Source organism: Carcharodon carcharias, chromosome 15 (genome assembly GCF_017639515.1).
Source record: "Carcharodon carcharias isolate sCarCar2 chromosome 15, sCarCar2.pri, whole genome shotgun sequence".
Lineage (NCBI taxonomy): Eukaryota > Metazoa > Chordata > Chondrichthyes > Lamniformes > Lamnidae > Carcharodon > Carcharodon carcharias.
This window is the reverse complement of record NC_054481.1, coordinates 9,414,321-9,437,748: the sequence shown is the minus strand read 5'-3', so window position 1 is coordinate 9,437,748 and position 23,428 is coordinate 9,414,321. Positions and strand designations below refer to the sequence as shown.

At 40.1% G+C, this 23,428-nt stretch overlaps 1 protein-coding gene across 2 annotated transcripts in view; it reads right to left on the bottom strand.

The window, feature by feature from the left end:
* Positions 1-23,428, bottom strand: part of mrtfba (myocardin related transcription factor Ba) — a 283,562-nt gene that overhangs the window by 67,038 nt on the left and 193,096 nt on the right. For both annotated transcript variants that reach the window (XM_041206102.1, XM_041206103.1), the window contains one exon: positions 19,832-19,897. In XM_041206102.1, the coding sequence (XP_041062036.1) occupies positions 19,832-19,897 (66 nt within the window). The remainder of the gene's footprint in view (positions 1-19,831; positions 19,898-23,428) is intronic.

The following is a 23,428-nucleotide window of genomic DNA, read 5'->3' as shown; positions in this document are numbered from 1 at the left end:
ACATGTAGTAAATTTGGTTCGCTCATAACTGGATCTCTCTGAGGTTTTACTTTCCCACAGGTTGTATTTCAGTTTGCAACTGAGAAATGTTAAACATTGCTTCTCTAAAGAATGGCTAACATAAAACAACTATAATGAATTTACCGATCACAACCATCACTTTAGCAGAATTAATGAAGACATCTAACAGCAGGAGGCCTTTGTTTGAACTACACAGTTTAAATTGTTATACTCTTAAGCATTCCTTGCCAACTTCTCACAAGAGGATTAGCCTACCTTTTTCTTAAAATGCTTCCAAACTAGTCATTCTTGACACCAATAGCATTCTCTATAATGCACATATATAGACTTAAAGTACTATTCCACATTATTGGTTTACTTACTGAATAGATACTTGAAATACATTGCAGCAGCTCAGTCAGTAGTAAGATCTCTGAGCAATGTATGTTTTCTGTTAGCTGTAACTTTAAATGCTGTGCCGGCCGTTGGAACATTAGGCAACAATGTGAAACAGAAAATACAAACCACTGCCTAGTAAAACTGACATCAAGTACAGTTCTTACTCAGTGGACATCATTCTGCAGAGCCTCATTATTTCCTATTGATTTGCTAACAATTGTAGACTTACAGCGCTTAGCTTCTACACTGCAATGCAATGGATGAATAAACTATTCAAATGACAAATTACCTTGGAAAATCCTTTCACCCCATGAATAATACAATGCACTCTTCATATACACGGCAATTTTAATTGAAATAGTTATCATATTTTGCGGGTGATTTACAATTGCGTATTCAGGTGTTGACGATTTTTTGAGGGGAGCCAAGGTAGGTTCTTGAATTGAAACACTAGTTTAGCCTGCATTTGGCACAAGACATTAGATTGGTATAGGAGTTGAAGCAAGTGGAATAGCTGCCTGAAGACTCATTAAGGGACTGATTGCCACTTAAAATTCTTGGTAGCATTCATTAAGGAGGCTGCACAGCACCTCCAGGTCCCCCTTTATGTCATACACCATGTTGTGGTATAAAGACCACTCGAGTCTGTGAGTTTCCTAGTAAGCAAAGGTTTTATTCAAGCATATGCTGGGAGGATACAGCCTGGTTCTACACTGTGTCTCCCTGATACCAAGGTTGCATAGCATAATTATATCTTTTAGTTATAACACTTCACTATACTGCCTAATACAATCTCCAGTTACATTCCTAATAAGTAGAATTATTCAGGCTGCTGATGTCTCATTGGGACACCTGGAAATGTCTCCCAGTCTGTGCTCTTATTGCTCTAACATTTGTTTACCCATTCTGTGAAGGTCATTAAGTTTTATGATGTGATTGTTAGTTGGGTTCCCACAGTGCCATAGCCATCATGCTGATGTGTTGGCTATATTTCCCGTCATGCTTAGAAAGAGCTCTCACAACTACACTTAAAGCTATTAATGCTCATAACTACATTTGACTACTTTTAAAGCTGTTAATGTACATTTTAATATCAGTTTTAATACCGAATTTTTCCAATTACCCCACTTCACACCATCCAGAGTTAGAAATATATTGCTGCTCCTTCAGCGACAGTGAGTCAAAATTCTGGAGCTCCTTGTCTTACAGCACTGTGGGAGTACCTTCATCATACAGACTGCAATGGTTCAAGAAGACAGCTCACCACCGCCTTCTCAAGGGCAACTTCGAATGGACAATAAATGCTGGCCTTACTAGCAATGCCTATATTCTATGGATAAATAAATAAGTCACAAGAAATAGTTCGGCAGTTTAGTTTGAAAATTGTACTTTGCTTCATATTTGAAAACCAGCACGTTTTCTTTCTGACTCAGACCTTCCCACAAAGAAAGGAAACAGAAATACTTATATGCAATCCAGAAAGCTTAACCTTTCAGAAAGCTGAATAAATTGAACCACACAAAATTTGCATTATATAGTGCCATTAAAATAGTAAAATGTCCTAAGGTGCTTCAGAGAAGTGCAATTGGTCGAAAACAAAGGCACTGTGCTAAAGGAGGAGACATTAGGCGAAATGACTAAAAACTTGTTTAAAGGGATAGGTTTTAAGGAAGATCCTAAAGGTGGAGAGAGAGGTGGATAGGCAGAAAGGTTAAGCGAGGGAATTCCAGAGAGGCGGCTTAGACGGTGAAGGCATGACCATCAATAGTGGGCTGATGGGAATGGGGAACACACAAGAGGCCAGTGTTGGAGGTATGGAGTGCTCTGGAGGGTTGTAGGACTGGAGGAGATTACAGAGATAAGAAGGGGTGTGGCGATTAAGAAATTTGAACACGTGGATGAGAATTTTTAAATTGCAAATCGTAGGTCAGTGAGTGCAGAGGCAATGGGCAAGTGGGTCTTGCTGTGGGTTAGGATACAGGCAACAATTTACATGAGTGAAGGTTTATGGAGGGCGATGACCGAGAAAAAGGAGCATTGGAACAGTCAAGTCTTGAGGTAATAAAGGAATGGATGATGGTTTTGACAGCAGATAGGCTGGGGTAAAGTCAGAGATTGGTGGGGTGAAAATAGGTGATCTGTGTGATGGAGAGGATATTGGATCAGGTGGTCGGTCAGTTTAGGGTCAAATAGGATGGCAAGTTTGGTTTCAAGACAGGGTAGTGGATGGGAATGAAATCAGCAGTATGGGTACATAGTTCATGGAGGGAGCTAAAGATGTCAATATTTTTGAAAAAGAAAATTGAGCACTGTGAAACAAGCTGCCTAATTGTAATTAATGAAAATGAAAATCAGGAGGGGCACATAATGGGTGGCCTTGCCGATATGGCACGCTTTACTCTCACCCGAAGTCAAAATCACTCTCAGTCTCTTTTCCCCTCTCCCAACCCAATTTCCACACCAGTCACTCATAGGACCTGATGAGTGAGGCCATTGAAATAGGCCCAAAAAGTGCTGGAGAATGGGCAGTTTAAAGGCAGCAGACACATTTCAGGATCACTGTCAGCAGAGTGAGGGGACTTTCAGCCTCTCACCTTCAATTTGATACAAAAGAAGCACCTAGGGCTATATGAATTGAACAGGGCTGCTTCCCCCAATATCTAACATATTTTGGATACTAACAGACTTTGCACAAGTAAATTTAAATTACCATAACTACTGAAATTGCAGTCAATGAAAATGAGAAGAGTAAATCAGCAGATAAGGCTAGAGGTTACAAAAATAATAAAAAGGACAAAACTAAAGGCTCTATATCTGAATGCACATAGCATTCGAAACAAAACAGTTGAGCGTAAATAGAAATAAATAAGTACGATCTGATAGCCATTACCAAGACATGGCTGCAGAATGACATAGATTGGGATTTGAATATTGAAGGGTACATGACAGGAAAGACAGGGAGCTAGGAAAAGGTGAAGGGGCGGCTCTGTTAATTAATGATGGTATTAGCACAATAGAGAGAGATGACCAAAGTTCAGAAAACCACTATGTAGAAGCGGTTTGGGTAGAGGCAAGAAATGATAAATGCAGGATGTCACTTGTGGGACTGGTGTACAGGCTCCCTAACAGTAACCACATGGTAGGAGAGGGTATAAAGGAAAAAATAATGACAGATTGTCAGAAAGGTATGGCAATAATCATGGGAGATGTTAATCTACCTATAGACTGGAAAAATCAGATGGGCAAAGGTTGGATGAGGAATTCAGAATGTTTTCGAGATAGTTTCTTAGAACAGCATGTTCTGGCACCAATCAGGGAGCAGGTTACACTAGTTGTAGTATTGTGCAATGAGATAGGATTAATTAATGACCTCTTAGTGAAGGCACCCTTATGTGGCAATGATCATAATAGGATTGAATTTTATATTCAGTTTGAGGGAGAGAAGAGTGAGTCTAGGATGAGTATTTCAAACTTAAATAAGGACAATTATGATGGCATGAAAGTAGAGCTAGCTAAAGTGAACTGGCAAATTAGGTTAAGGGATAGCTCAATAGAGATGCAGTGGCAGATATTTAAGGAGATATTTCAGAATACACAGAATAGATACATTCCAACAAGAAGAAAAAATTACAAGGGGAGGACCCACCATCCATGGTTAACTAAAAAAGTTAAAGATAGTAACAAACTTAAAGAAAAAGCATATAATTGTGCTAAGATAGGTGGCAAGTCAGAAGATTGGACAGAACATAAAAAACAGCAAAGAATGACCAAAAGGTTATTAAGGAGGGAAAATTAGAGTATGTGAGAAAGCTAGCTCGAAATATAAAGACAGGTATTAAGAGTTTCTAAAGGTATTTGAAAAAGAAAAGAGTTAATAAAGTAAGTGTTGGTCCTATAGAAAGTGAGTCTGGGGAATTAATAATGGAAAACAAGGAGACGGCAGATGAAGTGAACAGGTATTTTGCATAGGTCTTCACTATAGAGGATACAAATAACATCCCAGGAACAGCTGTAAATCAGGAAATGGGAGATAGGAAGGAACTCAAGAAAATTACAATCACCAGGAAAGTGGTACTTCGCAAATTGTTGGAGCTGTGGGCTGACAAGTCCCTGGGTCCTGATGGACTTCATCCTAGGGTCTTAAAAGAAGTATCAAGTGAGGTAATTGATGCATTGGTTTTAATTTTTCAAAATTCTCTAGATTTGGGGAAGTTTTCATTAGGTTGGAAAACAGCTAACTTAACTCCTTTATTCAAAAAGGGAGACAGAAAGCAGGAAACTACAGGCAAGTTAGCCTAACATCTGTCATAGGGGAAATGTTGGAAGCCATTACTAAAGACATTATAGCAGGGCACTTAGAAAAATTCAAGACAATCAGGGAGAGTCAACATGGTTTCATCAAGGGAAATCATGTTTAACCAATTAACTGGAGTGCTTTGAAGAAGTAATATATGTGTTGTGGATAAAGGCAGATGTACTCTATGTAGATTTCCTGTAGGTATTTGATAAGATGCCACATCAAAGGTTATTGCAGAAAATAAAAGCTCATGGTTTAGGGTGGTAACATATCAGTATGAATAGATATGGGCTTGGAAACAGAAGGTAGGCATAAATGGGTCATTCTCTGGTTGGCAAGATATAATGAGTAGTGTGCCACAAGTACTGGGGCCTCAACTTTTTACAATTTATATAATGACTTGGATGAAGGGACTGAAGGTATGGTTGTTAAATTTGATGATAATATAAAGATAGATAGGAAAATAAATTGAAGAAGACATAAGGAGGCTACAAAGGGATATAGATAGGTTAAGTGAGTGGCAAAGATCTGGCAAATGGAGTATAATGTGGGAAAATGAGAAATTGTCCATTTTGGCAGGAAGAATAGAAAAAGCATATTATTTAAATGGTGAGAGATTGTAGAGATCAGAGCTGCAGAGGGCTCTGGGTGTCCTAGTGCATGAGTCCCAAAAGGTTATTATGCAGGTACAGCAAGTAATTAGGAAAACTAATAGAATGTTATCGTTTATTGTGAGGGGAACTGAATACAAAAGTGGGGGGGGTTATGCTTCAGTTTTACAGGGCATTGGTGAGACCACATCTCGAGCACTGTGTACAGTATTGATCTCCTTATTTAAGGAAGGATGTAAATGTGTTAGAAGCAGTTCAGAGAAGGTTTACTAGGCTAATACCTGGAATGGGAGGGTTGTCTTATGAGGAAAGGTTGGACAGGCTGGGCTTGTACCCGCTGGAGCTTAGAACAGTAAGAGGCAACTTGATTGAAACATACAAGATCCTGAGGGGTCTTGACAGGGTGGATGTGGAAAGGATGTTTTCTCTTGTGGGAGAATCTAGAACTAGGGGTCACTGTTTAAAAATAAGGTATCACCCACTTAAGACAAAGAAAAGGAGAGTTTTTTTCTCTCTCAGTGGGTCGTGAGTCTTTGGCACTCTCCTCCTTAAAAGGTGGTGGAAGCAGAGTCTTTGAATATTTTTAAGGTAGGGGGGTGAAAGGTTATTGGGGATAGAGCAGAAATGTGGAGTTGAGGTTACAATCAGATCAGCCATGATCTTATTGAGTGATGGAAAAGGCTCGAGGGGCCGAGTAGCCTATGCCTGCTCCTAATCCATATGTTTGTATATTCGTATGAAATTAAGGGCAGTTTTTCAGCTGTGTGTGGTCTCACTGTACTTATTGAATACTTTTGGTGCTATAACATTGCAGTTACAGGTTTGACCCTTGTACCTGGTTTAGAATGTCATGAACTGGCAGCACTGAGCTGTACTCTTGGCTCTTCATCCCACTCTATTTATTCAGATACACTTTCACATGTAGACCCAACCTGGTGTTCACGTGGTGAGGTTTCCTGTAAAATGTCAGCTGCCTCTTTGCTAACGCAAAAAATAATTCAACATATTTTTAACAAACCAAAGCAGTGTAATAACATTTGAAAGTCTGCTCTACAGCGGTTGTAATTACATTGCAACAGTGAAGTCAAAGCATTGCCAGATTGTCCTGCCAGAATTTGTTGCGCTTGTTGGCCATTAGATTGATGGCTTTAGTATTCAGTTCTGTTGCAGTTTTGGCGTTATTAGAATAGCATTTAGTTGATGGAAAACTGCAATAACTATGCAACGAGCCAGAATGTTCATATTTACTTGTATCACATTTGATGCATGTAGAAATGCTGGTAATGATGCTAATGCTCAGTAATGGCTTTCCAGACTGATTTCTATCTTCTACAATGGAAAGACTGTGCCTTTAAAGAGGAATTGCATGTTATTCCAAATTTTGACTGCTACTCCTTTTAAAATGACACATGCGCTATCCTGAAAATATGAACGCTATTTCATTTTAAAATCCCATAGACTGGGAAAAGCATCTGAAAAGTTAGAAACAGCCTTGATCTGCAACCACAAGCCAACATCCTCAATGGTTCAGTTACAACACTGATTTGAGAACCTGCAGATTCTCAATTCACATATTTGACAGGAAATAAATCAGACCCAGTGGCTGTTTGCACCTAACCAGAGGCTGCAGCTTAAGTAAAAGATTTGTGGCAAAAAATTTGAACAGTGCAAAGTTTTTTGTCAGGGTACAAACAGGAAGTCATGCACCAGGGCTTTAAGTGGTTGTGGGCTTCTCAAACTTGGCTCCAATAAGGAATCACAGAACAAAGCACAAAATAAATAAATATATCATCTACAGCTGTTTTCATTCGGTTGTTGTTTCTCCCGGAGTTAATACTGAGAGCTACTGTGAGATTTAACTCACAAGGCTGGAAAAGAAGGAATTTACAGGGCTATGGGCATAGGGCATGGAGTGAGAATAATTGGATAGCACTTTCAAAGAGCCAGCACAAATAGAATGGGCTGAGTGGCCTCTATGAACATGAATCTATATAAGCTGCTAATAGTCACTGACTGCTGTGGCCAGTGGCCACTTGAACTTAAACCTGCTGGATTTCTTTAGACCAGCAGCAAAGGATACCTGCTCTTCACTGGATCCTTCCGGTTCTACCAGCCTTACTGTGACTGCTAAAGGAGTTGCTGAAAAAATATTACCACTCTGAATACGTGCTGGCCAAAATGGTGTGGTGAGCTGTTTTAACTGCAGCAAATGTTGCTGTTGGTTTCCAGCAAACCTGGTGCACATGACACCACCGACTATGGGTGAGAAAGTTAACCTTCCATTATCTGGGCTGCTGTTACAAGTGGCTGTAGTTGAAAAATCAAATAAATATCATATCCCACTTTTGGTGTCTGTGAATTTTTTCTTCAACAAATAATAATGTGTTGGATTTTAAGCATTCTGACGAATTGTATTTTAAGCCTCCATCCACCAATTGAAAGTCAGCACATAATATATTTGGGACAAGTCTGAGCCAAGATGCAATAAGGATATGCTCTTGAGACTGGGGTTAAAACACATAATTTGTGGTATGGTTTTGCTAAGCAGCTAGCTATGTTGCAGTGGGTCTGGTACGACTGGATTTTGACACGGGGTGCCAAAATATGGAAAGTATTCCCTTTACCCAGCACTAAAATCTCACTGCTGGGCACAAAGAGATTCTTCTCCCAGTTTTAAACCCTCATGGCCTGAGCATTCCTTGCTGGGAGTTGGGTGGGTATTTATGTTGTTATTTATGCTGGGGCTATTAGAAATAACTGCTTTGAAATTTAAAATAAAAATCCTACCCCTAATTTTCAGGACTCTAGAACCTGGCTGATGATTACATTCCAAGATAGATGTCAGCTGGCAGGGAGGTCCGGGAGGGAAAACAATACAAATGTGGCTTTCAGGGGTGTGTGTGTGTGTGTGTGCGTGCGTGCGTGTGTGTGGAGGGACTGGTGAAGCAAATGGTGGTCCAGGAAACAGATGAAGAACTGGACCAAACACTGTGATGATACTGAATTGGTGGAGTTTCTGCATGATGCACAGCTGCAGGAATGGACGGTTGGTGGTCTTGTGTCTGAAAAGAGAGATGACAGCCTGTACTTCATGAAAATAGGAGGAGGAGATGAAAAGAAAGGTCTGCTCCACGGCAAAGGAAAAGCAAAGCCCCTGTAAATCAACGTAATTCTACATTCACTGAAGGGAAGGAGATAGTGGTCAGGGATCTGGTCAATGGGGAGCGGGCAGATCCTGGGCTGGGGTAGCGTGACGGTTTGCTGGTAAGTTTGTTGGGCCTGAAGGAAACACTCCTGCCCCTGGTCATAATTAGTGCTGTAAAGGGATTTAGCTCCTTGATTCAGCCCTTTTCCCTCCTTTTACCTGCCAAATTTCCAGAAGCTTGAGGAACCTGGTAAACTATAGTTAGGAATAGAATCACTGTTAAAATGAAGGCTCACAGTCTCATTAAAATATTTAAATGAATAACCTGCCCTTCTTCCTGCTTCCATTAAAACGGGAAGTGGATGGGTTGGGTTCCTGTTCAGATTTCTAGCTCTCCAGCTTCCCACTTAAACCAAACCCACTGATTTTTGGAGGTTAAAATTATCCCCATGCTATAAATGCAGGGCATTTCCATTAGGCAGAAGGGGCCTTTGCGAATCCTACAAGTCTGTGAAACAGCATGCCTTCGATATTTCTGGCAATAATTAATGTGGTAGAATAAAGATTTAAAGACAATACATAACACCTATGTTTTCATAAAGGAAGATTTACTGAGAGTGCAAAAACGTTTGAATGAAAAGGAAGAAAATTGGTCAAGCAAACATATTTAAGTAAATAGAAAATGTAACCTCTGGCCTATTCCTTTGAATAATGAAGACTATGGATTGTGCCTAAGACACCACTTTTAATTACTGGTATGGAAACATAAAGTCAAGCTTTTTGTAATTGTGAAATTAAAAATCCCTGAACATTTCAAGCTGTCTACTACCATGTAATTAACTCCAACGCCCACTCAGACTGGCATGACCTGAAATTAACTCCCAACCGGACATTGCTAAAATGTTTGGAATGTTTGTGTTCACTACTAATACCAATTGATTTAATTTAAGTTGTATAGAGCTGTATTGGGTTTCTGCTATCTGTATTAAAAATCAGCCACTGAATGTCTGCACAGATAGAATTAAACACATTTAAATAATGCCTTAATCAGAGGAAAGAAAATTCCAAAAGCATGAAAGGAGGTGGGTCCTTTGACAGTAGAAAAAAAGAGATGCAGCTATCAGCAAGACAAAAATAGAACCCAAATGGATAGGGATAAGAGATGATAAAAGATTAATGCCATTAATAGATGTAGTCTACCGACTACTAACAGTGGAAGGGAGGTGGGGGAAGAAGTATGCAGATAAATTAAGGAATTGAGTAAAAAATGGAACAATAATCATTGAGGATTTCAACTAACCTGATATCAATTGGACAGAAGAGGTGGGAAGGGGATAAGGGAATGGAGCTCCTACATCGTGTACAGGATTCCTTTCTAATCCAACATGTAAAAAGCCCAACAAGGGAAGATTCGCTTTTGGACCTTGTAATGGGGAATGAACCAGAACAGATAACAGAAAAGTAACAACTTATATTCACAGAGCACCTTTAATGTAACGAAAGGCCCCAAAGCGCATCAGAGGAGTTTTATAAAACAAAGTTTGACAGCGAGTCATGTTAGGAGATATTAGTTTAAATGACCAAGGCTTGGTCAAAGTTTTAAGGAATATCTTAAAGGAGGAAAGCAAGCTAGAGAGACAGAGGGGATAAGAGTGTATATGAGAGACTGGTGCCTAAGCAACTGAAGGTATTGCCACCAATTAGGGATGCACAACAGGCCAGAATTAGAGGAGTGCATATATTTCAGAAGGTTGTGCGGCTGGAGGAGAATACAGAGATAGGGAGGGGTGAAGCCATGGAAGGATTTGAAAAAAGGATGAGGACTTTAAAATCAAGACCTTGCTTGGTTGGGAGTTAATGTAGGTCAGCGAGCACAGGGGTGACAAGGGAATGGGACTCGCTGTGAGTTAAGACACAGGCGCCAGAGTTTTGGGTGACCTCACATTTACAGATGGCAGAATGTGGAACAACAGCCAGGGCTGTGTTAGGACAGTGGAGTCAAGAGGTAACAAAGGCATGAATGAGAGTTTCAGTAGTAGATGAACCAAGAAAAAGGCAAGGTCAGTTGATGTAATTGAGGTAGAAACAGGTGGTTTTAGGGATGGCACAAATATTACACTGGAAGCTCATCTTAGGATCAAATGTGACACCATGGTTGCAAACTGACTGGCTTATCCCAATTATTGCTGGGGGAGTCAGCAGAGTATGAACATCTAGGCAACAGTGACCATAATATATTCTGCTTTAAGATGGTGATAGAGAAGGAAATAAGTTTGACGAAAACCAGGTTAATAGATTGGAGAAAAGCTGATTTTGAGGGGCTGAGTATAGAACTTGGGAAAATAATGTGGGCAATAATGTTGGCAAACAACAATATAGAACAACAGCGTGAAACATTAAAAACTGTGTTCAACAGAGTGCAGGAAAAATATATTCTGCTAAAATGAAAGAACAAACTAATACTCATGAGACTCTGCAGATTAATGAAAAGACATGAGAACAACTGAGGATTAGGAAAGACGTTTACATTACGTACACAGGCAGCAGAGGAGTTCACATTAAGAGATTACAAAGAGATTAGGAGAGGAGTAAAAAAAACATTAGGAAACCAAAGGGAACTATGAAATTAAATCATCAAGGAACATAAAGCAATAAAATATTTTACTGGCACATCAATAAAAAAAAAGGCAGGCAATGACGGGAATAGGAGCATTAAGGGATAAACAGGATAATACCATAGAGAGATGGCAGAAATACTACATATTTCACTTCAGCATTTACCAGAGAGATATTTCAGATAGGCAGTACATTGAATGATGAGATAAGCAATGAAGTAAGTGCATTTAAAATAAAAAACGGGGATTTACTGGATAAAATAATCAAATTCAAAGAGGGTAAAACCTCTGGTCCGGATGGATTGAATCCATGTATTTTAAAAGAATCTAAGGAAGAGATAGCAGAGGTATTACTACACATACTTAATAATTTGTTATAAAAAGGTGTAGTGGCAGAAGACTGCCAGATAGCTATTGTAATTTCTATGGTTAAGAACGGGAGCAGAACCTGCCCAGGGAATTATAGACCAGTCAGTTTAACATTGCTGGTAGGAAGAATAATGGAATCTCGACTAAAGGAGAGAATAGAAGAACATTTAGAAACAAAAAAAAATGTACAGTCAGCATGGATTTCAAAAGGGAAAAATCTTGCTTGAACAACCTTACTTTTTTTGAGGAGGTAACAGAGATAGTAGACAATGCTAATGCAATAGATGCAATTCATCTGGATTTTCAAAAGGTCTTCGATAAGGTGCCCCACAATAGACTAATGAATAAGGTCAGAGAATGTGCACTCAAAGCAAATGATAGAATGGATTGCTAGCTGGCTTCAAGATAGAAGGCAGAGATTGGGAGTAAAGGCCATTCAAAGTGGCAGAAGGTGGGAAGTGGTGTTCCATAAGGATCAGTGCTGGGACCACTGCTGTTCACAATTTACATTAACAATACTGAGGGGAACTGCAACAAATTACAGGAAGACATTAATAAATTTACAGAATGGGGAAGTAATTAGCAAACGAAGTTCAACACAAATAATTGTGAAGAAGTACATTTTGGTAGGAAGAACAGGGAGATCACATTGTTTGGAAGGTGCAAGTCTAGGTGGGGTAGATGAATAAAGGGATCTTGAAGTACAAATACATCAATCATTAAAAGTTGAGTCACAGATTAAAAAGGCCATAAAAAGCAAACTAAGCACCAGGATTCATTTCTAAAGGGACAGAATTGAAAAATTGGGAAATTACACTAAACCTGTATTGACTCGTGTTAGATGACACTTAAGAGTACTACATGCAGTTCTGGTTGCCACATTATAAAAAGGACAAAGAGGCACTGGAAAGGGTGCAGATTTACAAGGATGATACCAGAAATGCGTGGGTACACATGTCAGGAAAGGATTGACAGGCTGGGTCTCTTCTCTCTTGAAAAAGGCTTATGATGATTTAATAGAGGTCTTTAAAATTATGAAAGATTTTGCTTGAGTGGATACAAATAAAATGTTTTCTCTTGTTGGGAAGAGCATAATTAGAGGCCACCAATATAAGATAGTCACCAAATAATCCAATAGGAAATTCAGAAGAAACTTCTTTATACACAAAGTGGTGAGAATGTGGAACTTGCTACCACAGGGTGTAGTTGAAGTCAATTATATAGGTGCATTTAAGAGGAAGCTGAACAAGCCCATGATGAAAAGGGAACATTGGGTTACAATGATAGATTTAGATGAGGAAAGATAGGAAGAAGCTAGGCATGGACTAGTTGGGCTGAATTGCCTGTTTCTGTGCCATAGGTCCTGTGTAAAGCCCAAGAGAGGCACAGAGGGTAAATGTGGTCTTACTCAAGGAGGATTCAAGCTTGGAATGGTGGCAAGAGAATACAAAGGCACAGTAGTGACAGGTTGGGTAGAGATGGAATGGAGGGCAAAGTACCTAAGAAAGGAAAAAAAAATTAAAGGTAGTATGAGTGAGTGACAGGAAAATTAGGAAATAAGAAATGAGGGCTCAAAAAGCGTCAAGAAAAGTTAGAAGTAACAGGCTCGAGTCCAGAGCAGCCATCAATATGCACACACAAATAGACAAAGGCAATTTGGATTGCACAGGCACAGCAGAAATTGGAAGTAGTCTGGTCGTAAACAGAGGACCTTCTGCCTTAGACAGATGCCTAACACCAGATGGATCAAAAATTGTTATTCTTGATATCTCAGTGTTCCAATAACATTTTACAATATCCAATTAACTATCAGTCCACAGGTGTAAAGCTTCACTGGATCAACAAACACATCAAACATTAAAGCACTCCACAAAGCACGACTCATAAATTCAACAGTTGTCCTTTTAATTGGGTCTCCCTCTGTGAGTTCAGTGGGTGGAGGCATTGATCCTGGGTCTGTCTTGATTTCCTAGTTGTTCACTGGGAAAGGGAACTTGGTTTGTGCTGAGTGTCCAATGGACAGTGTTGCAACTTGGTCCTAGACTGCCATCAATGTCTCTCTCATAAGCTGCTACGTGGCTATCTGTAGGTACCAAGCATGTTTCCCCTTCCTATTTTACCTAACCCTTCAGAGGGAATGTAACCATCTTTCATTGTTGGCTCTCCACTCAGATCATAACCGAATGAATGGGAATTCAAGTAAGGGAATTCAATTTCTGATATTCAGCATCAGCGGTGTAATGTCCAGTACCATCGTGCCTGCTTAGATACAAGCACCACTTAAATGCTAGTAAATCATTTTGTTGGTCAGCTAGATGCCAGGCATGTACAAACACTCTCCACCAAACTTACGAGTCTCCAAAACAAACTAGTCAGAAATCTACAAAAAACGAAGAGCGGAATCTTCCACTCCAGGACTAAGTCCCATAGTGGGGACGGCAAGTTGGAGGGACTCCCACTGCAGAGTGTAGGGTAAACCCGCCAAATTGTGCCCATTAATTATGCAGCCATGAAGTCCACTTCGAATCCCATGGTGGGTCGGACAGGAAGTCGGCTGCCCCCACCGTCATGTCTGGGCACCATATTTAAAAGGCATCTGGACAGCCCCCACTTGCAGAGTTGCCCTTCCCTGGACACATACCCACCTTGCAGAGTTGCCCTTTCCCAGACACACCCCCTTGCAGAGTTGCCCTTTCCCAGACACACCCCCTTGCAGGGTTGCTCTTACCCAGATCCCCCCCTTGGACTTTGCCTCCCAACCCCCCCTACCTTCCTTCATGTGTGTTCCAACCTCGCCCCTTTTCCTTCATGTCTTCCAAAACCCCCCTTCCTTCGTGTGTGTGCCATCTGTTGCGTGACACGCTGCCGGCACCTGGGAGAAGAACAGTGCAAATAGCAAAGGCAGCATCCTTTACAAGGAAGTCTGGTGCATGCCAGTGCACATCACGTTTGCAGATCCGGAAACAGAACGGTCTGATTTCCCACTGGCAGGGAAGATTCCACGGGGGCATAAGGTTCTGGTCTGTAGCCCCTTTAATGATCATTCATGTCATGCAAATTACAATCCCGACGTTGACCAGTGGGAAAGGTGAGCGTCATGAAAGTGCCGAGGGGAAAGTTGCGACTTTGTTTTCCTGCCGGCGGAATTCTGGCTTATGGCCTCACTCCAGAAAATTTAGACAACAAGTGGGGAAAAAAGCAATGATGCGGATAACCAGTGTGATACAGATAGAGCTTAATCAGCTAAATCTGCACAGTGGAGCACTGCTAAGTGTTTCTGTTGCTTGTCGTACTAGTACAAACCTGTCTGTTCAACATTGGATTGCATGTTTTGCCTGTTTTCATAAACTTCAGGAATATTTGCTGAACACATGTTAAGTCCTTAGAAGACAATAGAAGTAGTGGTATGGGATGGAAATCTGTGATAGAATAATTTTATGTGGGCTCCAGGTGGAGTGGACGTGAGGGCTTTGAATTTCTGACTTTGGATTTCTGATGTCCTTCATTTACAATTTTCCAACTCTTAGTCAGTGGAAACTGTAACATGAACTGCACATACTGACAGCTGAACAAAATGTTACAACATTCTGATGCCTGAAAATCTTGGGGGTGGGGAAGGGGGAGTCTGTGAAGCTTACAAATTAGCATATAAGTAAATATTAATCATAGAGACAGGTGGGGGGACAGGGCGAAGGTATGTGCGAGTCCAGGAATGGGCAGTGCAGCCAGGCAATTCAGAGGTGCAGAGGCTCACCTGATCGTATTGTCAGGACTTCATTTAAATAAAACTTCTGGGACAAGAGCTGGCCAGATTCGCTAGCCAGCCAAAAGTGCGAACCAGAATTTTTCTGGAGGAGGCTGCATTGTAGGATTGGTCAGTGGGAGGAGGGGAGATCCAAAGCAATCACAGTGGGACTGGGGAGAGCTGGGAATTCCCACGCAGTACAGATAGGGGAGGTCGTGAATTTCCTCATGATGAGCAATCGGAGATGGTTGAGAATTTTCTTCTGTTAAGCCTTGGCGAGGTTGCAAATTCCCTTGCGTTAAGCAATCAGGGAGGATGCAAATTCTCTTGTGTTAAGCAATCAGGTAGGTTGCAAATCCCTTTGTGTGAAGCAATCATGGAGGACTCCGGCTTCTCCTGGCTCAGAACAAATTCAAAGAGAAGGAAATTGAGGACAGTGTGGGATTCCCACACCTTCATATTAATATTATGACATTTGCAATTTTAAGCAGGAGCCTCTGTGAAGGCCTGGAATCAACACCATTAATATTACAGGGAATGGGGTTTAAAATCGTGGTCTACATTTTGGTTGGAGTATAGTTGGGTCTGTCTGTGTGATTTAATTACATTTGAAGTCATCAAAAGAAGCTAGGTGCTTGACATGCAAATGCTATACATGGATGCTGGATTAGCATGTAGTGTGCAAAAGGAATTTGCATTTTTAGATAAATGAATGGATTTGGATTTTAAAGGGATCTTAGTCTCTTTACAACTAGCCAGATGAGCAGGGCTAAGGAGTGTGTTTATTTTTCCCAAAGGTTACTGACAATAATGGCAACATGAAAGTTTTATATTATGAGGAAGATACAGTTTCAAAGGCACATCGAACAATAGAATTTATATATTAAAAAGATAGAAACATATATAAAGGAGAATGAAAGGCTATGGCTGGGATTTTCCAGCCTTGTCGCAGGTGGGACCCGCTACAGGTGAGGCGGTGCCCCAGCCAGAAGTCCACTGACTTGTGGTGGGCGGGTGCAGAAAATCCTGCCCTATGTGTCAAAAGGCCATGTAAGATCTAAAACGATCATATGAAATAGCGTTAATGAAGCCTCCAGCCATGTGTGCACAAGTCTGCTATATAACAAAACTGAAGTTGGAGAAAAGCCATTTGGAATTCCACTGTCAAGTGGGTATTGTGTTAACTTATGGCTCTGTTTTAAATCTATATTGGACTATTGCCTTAAAGGGGGTATAACTGGGGGTCAGGTTAATTAGGAATTTTAGGAGTTAATATAGTGGTAAGTAATTGTAGTCTTATGTATGTGCTTGAAATCTTTTATAGTTTGTTAATAAATATTTTAATTTAATTTTTAATATCTCTAAAGGTCTTGGTTGACTTATTACTTCTGAATTCAGTGCACATATCTTCTCGTAATAAATACAAATTGTAAAACTGTTGTGACAGTGCAACCAAGTTTCCCTTGTGGTTTTGGCCTGCCTGGCACATATCATCTGTCATGTCTTAACATTCACTAATGTCCTTTAGGTAAGGAAATCTGCCACGTTTACCTGGTCTGGCTTACATGTGACTCCAGACCCACAGCAATGTTGTTGACTCTTAAATGCCCTCTGAACAAGTGTAATCAGGGATGGGCAATAAATGCTGGCCTAACCAGTGACGCCCACATCTCATGAGCGAATAAAAAAATTACTATAATGCCAAGCAGTGGGAGATTAAAAATGTCAAAGATTTTAAATGCAAATGTCGGAATCGGTAATACCCAAATGGAGTGATGAAAATTGGTCAAACTGATATATGAACAGAATCCAGAATCCATTCAAATGCTTTCAAATTCTGCGTATTTACTTGGTTAACCACCGCTGCGCTCCCCCCCCCCCCCAACCTCCCTCTGTTGTATTGTATATATAACTTGTATCCCAGCTTTATAGGTATTAAATTATATCACCACATATCTAACGATCTAAGTTTGTATATAGCCTGTTCACAAACCTATTATTAGGCATCAACGGTACAGGTATGGGAATAATCATTTTGGGATATAGGTTGTAAAAATGTATCCCATAAGAAATAACATGCTTAATCACATTAATTCAGCAGCTTCTGAATAACACTATGAAATCACAAAGTTCTCAGCTTTCAACACACTAAAATGTACATTATTAAATAATTTTGTACCTACATATCTGCTAGCTGAGCAAGCAATGAGGAATCATGGAATATCAGGTTTTTATACAATTTTGTTGCTTTGAGTTTGGAAAATTCTTCGTAACTAATAACTGGATAACCCAGCATTATCCAAATAATTTTAATAGCAACTTTGGGAGTAAACATAAATTTCAAGCTAAGCAAATGAGTGCAGCTGAGGAAACTGGGTGCAAATCTGAGAGTTTGTTGAGTGGGGGAGTTCGGTGAAGGGAAGGAGGTGGTGTTCATTTCCTTTTACATTTCTACCTTTCCCACCCTGTAGGAATTGGTCCTTACTCAACTAGAGGGAAAGGAGCTAGCTGTTTGGTGAGTATTTGGCAAGTGGTTCAGGTATATTCCATTCCTAAGGTTTAAAATAGTGTACAAGTTGGTGGTAAAGTTAATAAAATATATAAAAAAGCAACATAGGTGAGTGAGTAATATAATTAAGTAACAGATTAAGGATGGCAGGACAGGTGATGTGTCAAGGATGCAGCATGTGGGGGCTCCTGGATACCGGTATGATCCTGAGCAAACATGTCTGCAGTAAGTGGTTTACAGCTTGAAAAACTTTGGCTCAGAGTCATTGAGCTGGAGGCTGAGCTGCAGACTCTGCAACACATAAGAGATGGGGAAAGTTGCGTGGATGCTTTGGACCAGGAGGCAGTCACACTACTTTGGATAGTGTCTTTTAATTTGGTCAGTGGTCAGGGACAGGAGGGGGTAACTGCGAGTGAGGCAGGTAAGGGGGCCCAGAGGGCAGGAGTGTCAGCCCCTGCAATTGTCCAACAGGTCTGAGGTTCTCTCACCTTGTTTGGATGAAAGTAGGGGCTCCAGGGTGGATGAGCAAACCTACCATGGCAATATGGTACTAGAAGCCTTTCAAATGGGGGGGAGCAAAATGGACTGTAATGATATTGGGGAACAGTATGGTGAAGTGGATTGACACTGTTCTTGCAGTAAAGAGTGAGAGTCCAGATGGCTTTCCTGCCTGCCCGGTGTCATCTGCTCAGGGCTGGAGAGGAACGCAGTGGGAGAGGAAGAATCCAATTGTTGTGGTCTGTGTAGATATCAATGACTAAGTAGAACTAGGAAAGAGGTTCTGCATAGAGAGTATGAGAAGCTAGGCACCAAATTAAAAAGCAGAATCTCAAAGGTTCATAATCTCTGTATTATTACCTGAGTCGCGTGCAAATTGGCACAGGGTACATAAAATTAGAGAGGTGAATACATGGCTCTAAGACTGGTGTGGGAGAAATGGGTTCCGGTTTATGGAGCACTGGCACCAGTACTGGGGAAAGTGGAGGCTGCACCGTTGGGACGGACTACACCTGAGCCATGTTGGGACCAGCGTTCTTGCAAACTGCATAACTAGGGAATAGTGAGGGTTTTAAGATAACTAGTAGAGGCAAGGAATCAAATGTGGTATATCAAAAAGTAAGGTAAGAGAGGAAAATAATAATATGGGAAATAAAGGTTGGAGAATAACAGGAAGGGACAGAGAGAAATAAACTAAGAACCCGCCTACAATCAAGACTAGATGTTACAAGGATAACAAAAAGACAAAACCAAAGGCTATGTAGCTGAGTGTACATAGCATTCGTAACAAAGTAAACAAATTGATAACATTAAAGTAAATAAATATGATCTGATAGCCATTATAGAGACATGGCTGCAGGATAACAAGGGTTGGGTCCTGAGTATTGAGTGGCATATGATATTCAAGAAGAATAGGAAGCTAGGTATAGGGTGGAGGTGTAGCACCGTTAATTAAGGATGACATTTGTGCAACAGTTAGAGATGACCTTGGTTCAGGAGATCAGGATATAAAATTGGTTTGAGCGTAGGTGAGGAATAGTATGGGAAAGAAGTCACTAATGGGTGTGGTCTACAGGCCCCTAACAGTAACTACAATGTAGGACAAAGTAAGCAAGAAGAAATATTGGGTGCTTGTGATAAAGGGACAGCAATAATCATGGGTGACTACATATAAACGGGAAAAATCAGATTGGCAGTAGCAGCCTGGATGACTAGGGGGCACTGTTTTAAAATTAGGGGTCGCCCTTATAGGACAGAGATGAGGAGAAATTTTTTCTCTGAGGGTTGCGCAACTTTGGAATTCTGCCTCAGAAGGCGGTGGAAGTGGGGTCACTGAATATTTTTAAGACAGAGTTAGGTAGATTCTCTTGCCTAACAAGAATCTAAGGTTATTGGGGGCAGAGGGGAATGTGGAACTCGAAACACAAACAGATCAGCCATGATCTTATTGAATGGCGAAACAGGCTCGAGGGGCCGAATGGCCTATTTATGTTCCTATTTTGTGCGTTCATATTCCAGGAAAAGTTTTACTGCTTCAGTGCTTGGTTTTAAAATCCTATTGTATCTTTTGACAAAATCCTCTCTATATCTTAGTGAAGGGGTGTAAGATTTGAATTTTATAAATTTACAAAGGAGTATCTTACGTGGCATGATTCCCTGGTCCACCAGCTGCTCTCTTGTCCGTCTTTGCTGTAGCTTTAATTGAAGTACTGTGAGGGAAAGCAAGGAAAAAGATACAAAATCAATACAGACAAAGTGATCTGTGATAGTCTATAAACAACACATCAGTGGTGTGCAGTATGGAAAGTTAGACTGGATTTCAGTTTCTCTAAATAACTGTCATAGCGATCATTCAATGGTGATGATTAATCTGACCTTGCTAAACAAGTTGCTACATGTGTCGGAGTGGCTGACTTCAGTTATAATGATGACTGGGGTTTCTGTTATATTGATCGGATTACAGGTATGATACCTCTAATAAAATCTTCTGTTTCAGCATGAGGAAAAATATTGCAGCCTGATTAGTTCCTACACTCAATCTGCACCAGGCAAAGGGTGCTACCATTCAGCAGCAAATCTGTGCCTTTGTTCTTTGTGAGCCTGGTACTGGGCGCTGAAGGCAAGACTGAGCGTTAAGTTGGTGTTGAGGTCTGAATTATATCATTAAACTTTAATGTTCACTTTAATGAAGCTCTGGCCTTACCTGCAGTGCAGCGAGGGCCTGACATGCCCCAAAACACAAGAGTTAAAATAGCAGCCTATACAAGTGCATTTAAAGCTGGAAAGCTGGGCATAGCTATTTCAGCACCAAAATGGCTCATTTTGATCAGGTTTGGGAGGGACTATAATTGGCCCTCAGATGCCAGACAGACCTCACTGAGGGTGGGGTATAATTTCACAATGGGTTTACTTAAAACAAATAATTAAAAAAAATACATTCTGAGTGTGCAAAATACATAACAAGCCAAACGTTTTATTGTATCAAAAAGTCACTTATTATCAAATTGCTGGGCAGTTGCTGCAGGGTAAACGCCCATCATTTTAATTTGAAATGTCCTAATACAGCCTTAACTGGTCTCTGACACTTCATGTTCACACTCACACCAACAGATTAGAAAGAAACCTAAACTCATACACCTTTTTATCTAGTGCATGGAGTACTTAGAATAGTAAACTTCAGTATTCGATATTTCATACATCAGATCAGCAAATGTAGAATTGATCGTTTCCCATATCAAAGCACCATTTTTCCCCTCCCTTACAGCACTGTGGGTCTAACAACATCACATTGACTGCAGCAGTTCAAGAAGGCTTCTCCATCACCATCTTCTCAAGGGCAATTAGGGGTGTGCAATAAATGTGGACCTGGCCATTGACACCCACATCCCGTGAAAGAATAAAAAAAAAATCTTTGGATTTGTTGTTATTGAGCTGCAGCTAACAGCTAATTTAAATTTCTAGTCAATGGAAATTTTAAAAATCAGGAGAGATATGAAAAGAGCTGTCATACTGTCACACAAAGTCAAAAGTTACCCCCTTGGTTAGGAAACTACATTAGAAATCTTGCATCCCTCAACTTTATGAAAATGCTTATGTTAAATTAAATGTAACACTGATTCAAAATTGCAATGAGAGATTATGGTAAAAATCCAAATTCTCAGTTTTGACAGTATTACACATGGTGAACAGAGGCCTCACCAATTAAGTAACTATTAAACAGTTCAATCGAATCTTCACACAACGATCACACTCAAACATGTCCAAACCGATGTTATTTAATATTAATTTTGTTATAGGAATTTTCAGCTTGAGGAGCAGAAATTTCCTGATAGCAATTGGCTTCAATGGCACTGTTTAATGTTAATTCAGTTGTTTACGCTTAGAAAAAAAAACTATTTGTTTATTTGCAACTCACTTAATTGCATTTAATGTTTTAATGTAACCATTTCAATATCTCTGTTTTATTCTCTATACTTCCTATTGCGATAGGCTGTTTTATTGCAATCCCTGCTTGCTTGTAAATGGGGCATGCAGAAGTCCTGCTTTAATGAAACCTTTCATCTTTGAACCAGAGGCTTACAATCTGATTGGGTTTTTGTTGGTTAATTTGCTTGAAAACCAGTTTGACCTGGTTTTCAGTCATCTCTAATGTTTATTAGTGTTGTCTGGAAGTCTAGTTGCTTTTCAAGATGGTTCAATAATAAAAAAAAAATCACCATGACTTCACACTCCCCACTGGTTTGAAGGTGGGGAGCGCATATAAGATCCAGCACATGGCCTTCTTGCTGCCTTACCACCCCCGACCCGTCTGAAATTTTACAGAGAATGGGGGAGGTGTTGGGTGGCCTGCCTGCCCACCCTTGGGCCTATTGAGGTCCTTAAGTGACCAACCTTTTTAGCTGGTCGGATGGGGCTTGGCAGCCAGCACCCTTTAAAATCCAGCTCCATATCTTGTGTGAGGAAGTCAATGTTTTCAACAGTGTTAAGGAATTGCAGTGTCAAAAATTAGTCACACTTAAGCATGGCATTGCTGAATCTCGGGTTTCTAGAATTTTGAAAAGAGTTTTATGCACTTGGGAAAATGCAGAGGTTGGCAACTTCTAAATCCTCACCAAAACTAAATTGTAGAATTCTTTGTAGCATAAAAACTCAGGATTAATTTTTAAGATGTTATATATTATTCACCTTTTAAAAATGATTCAAGAAATTTAGGCAAATAAAGGTTATGTGATTTTGATCCTTCCTGCTTTATAGAAATTCCTGTTTTATCACAATTTTGAGAGAGTGTGCCAGACGGTTGCAATTAAGCAGGTTCATTCATGTTCATTGATTTTTCAATATTTAATAAACAAGCACAGGAGGGGTTGCACAGCTAATTTGAATGAACTAACTTTAACTTAACAGGAGAAGGTTACACTTCATGCTACAAGTGAACAAACTATTAGTTTTCCTTCACTACATTTGCAGCTGGTAGGTAACAGTTGCCTCTTAGATTAATACCAGACCTCAAAGGCCAGAGGAATGTGAAAAGGACAAAAATAACCTTACTGCTGACTTCCAAAGTACTAGCTTGAAGATCAATGGTATGTAAACAAATAAAGAAAACTTTCTGAAGGTTTACTTCATATCACAAATCAAAAATAGTACGGAAGCATTTCAAATGACTTAAAACAAATCATTACTAAGGCTTGGAAGTGATGAAAAAGGAACTTGTATATTGGTAGTAACAAATACTGATTCATGCCATTGTCATGAAGCTATTAATGTTAATAACATTTTGGGAAATATTTTTCTTTTAAAATAGAGCTTTAGTCTGCTGATATGTCTTAATTGGATTAAAGCCAGCTAGTCTGGGTGCTTTGATGTGTACTAGTTTTGATATGTAAGAGAGATAGGCTGCATTTGCCTTTTTTGAATAGAGCATGTAAGAAGTGGGGTAAAAACTTGACGCCTACCTAGCAGATACCAAGCTATTTGTTTATATCAGTAAAAACGTTGGTACTATGAAAGGGGTTTCATTGTTAAAAGGTGAAGTTCAAAGAGGTTGTTGATACAATGATAATTTGAATTCAATCAGTGGTGGTAGGTGTAACTTCAGTAGTTTTTGGGTGTGCAGGTAGAGGCAATGTAAGGTCAAAAGGCAGCTGCAGGTCTCCAACTGGCTCCACAGTGAAAGAACCTCATTCTGAATTTGTAAGGTGGAAATGCTTTGCCTAGTGTTTGGTTAAGTCTATGGGTTG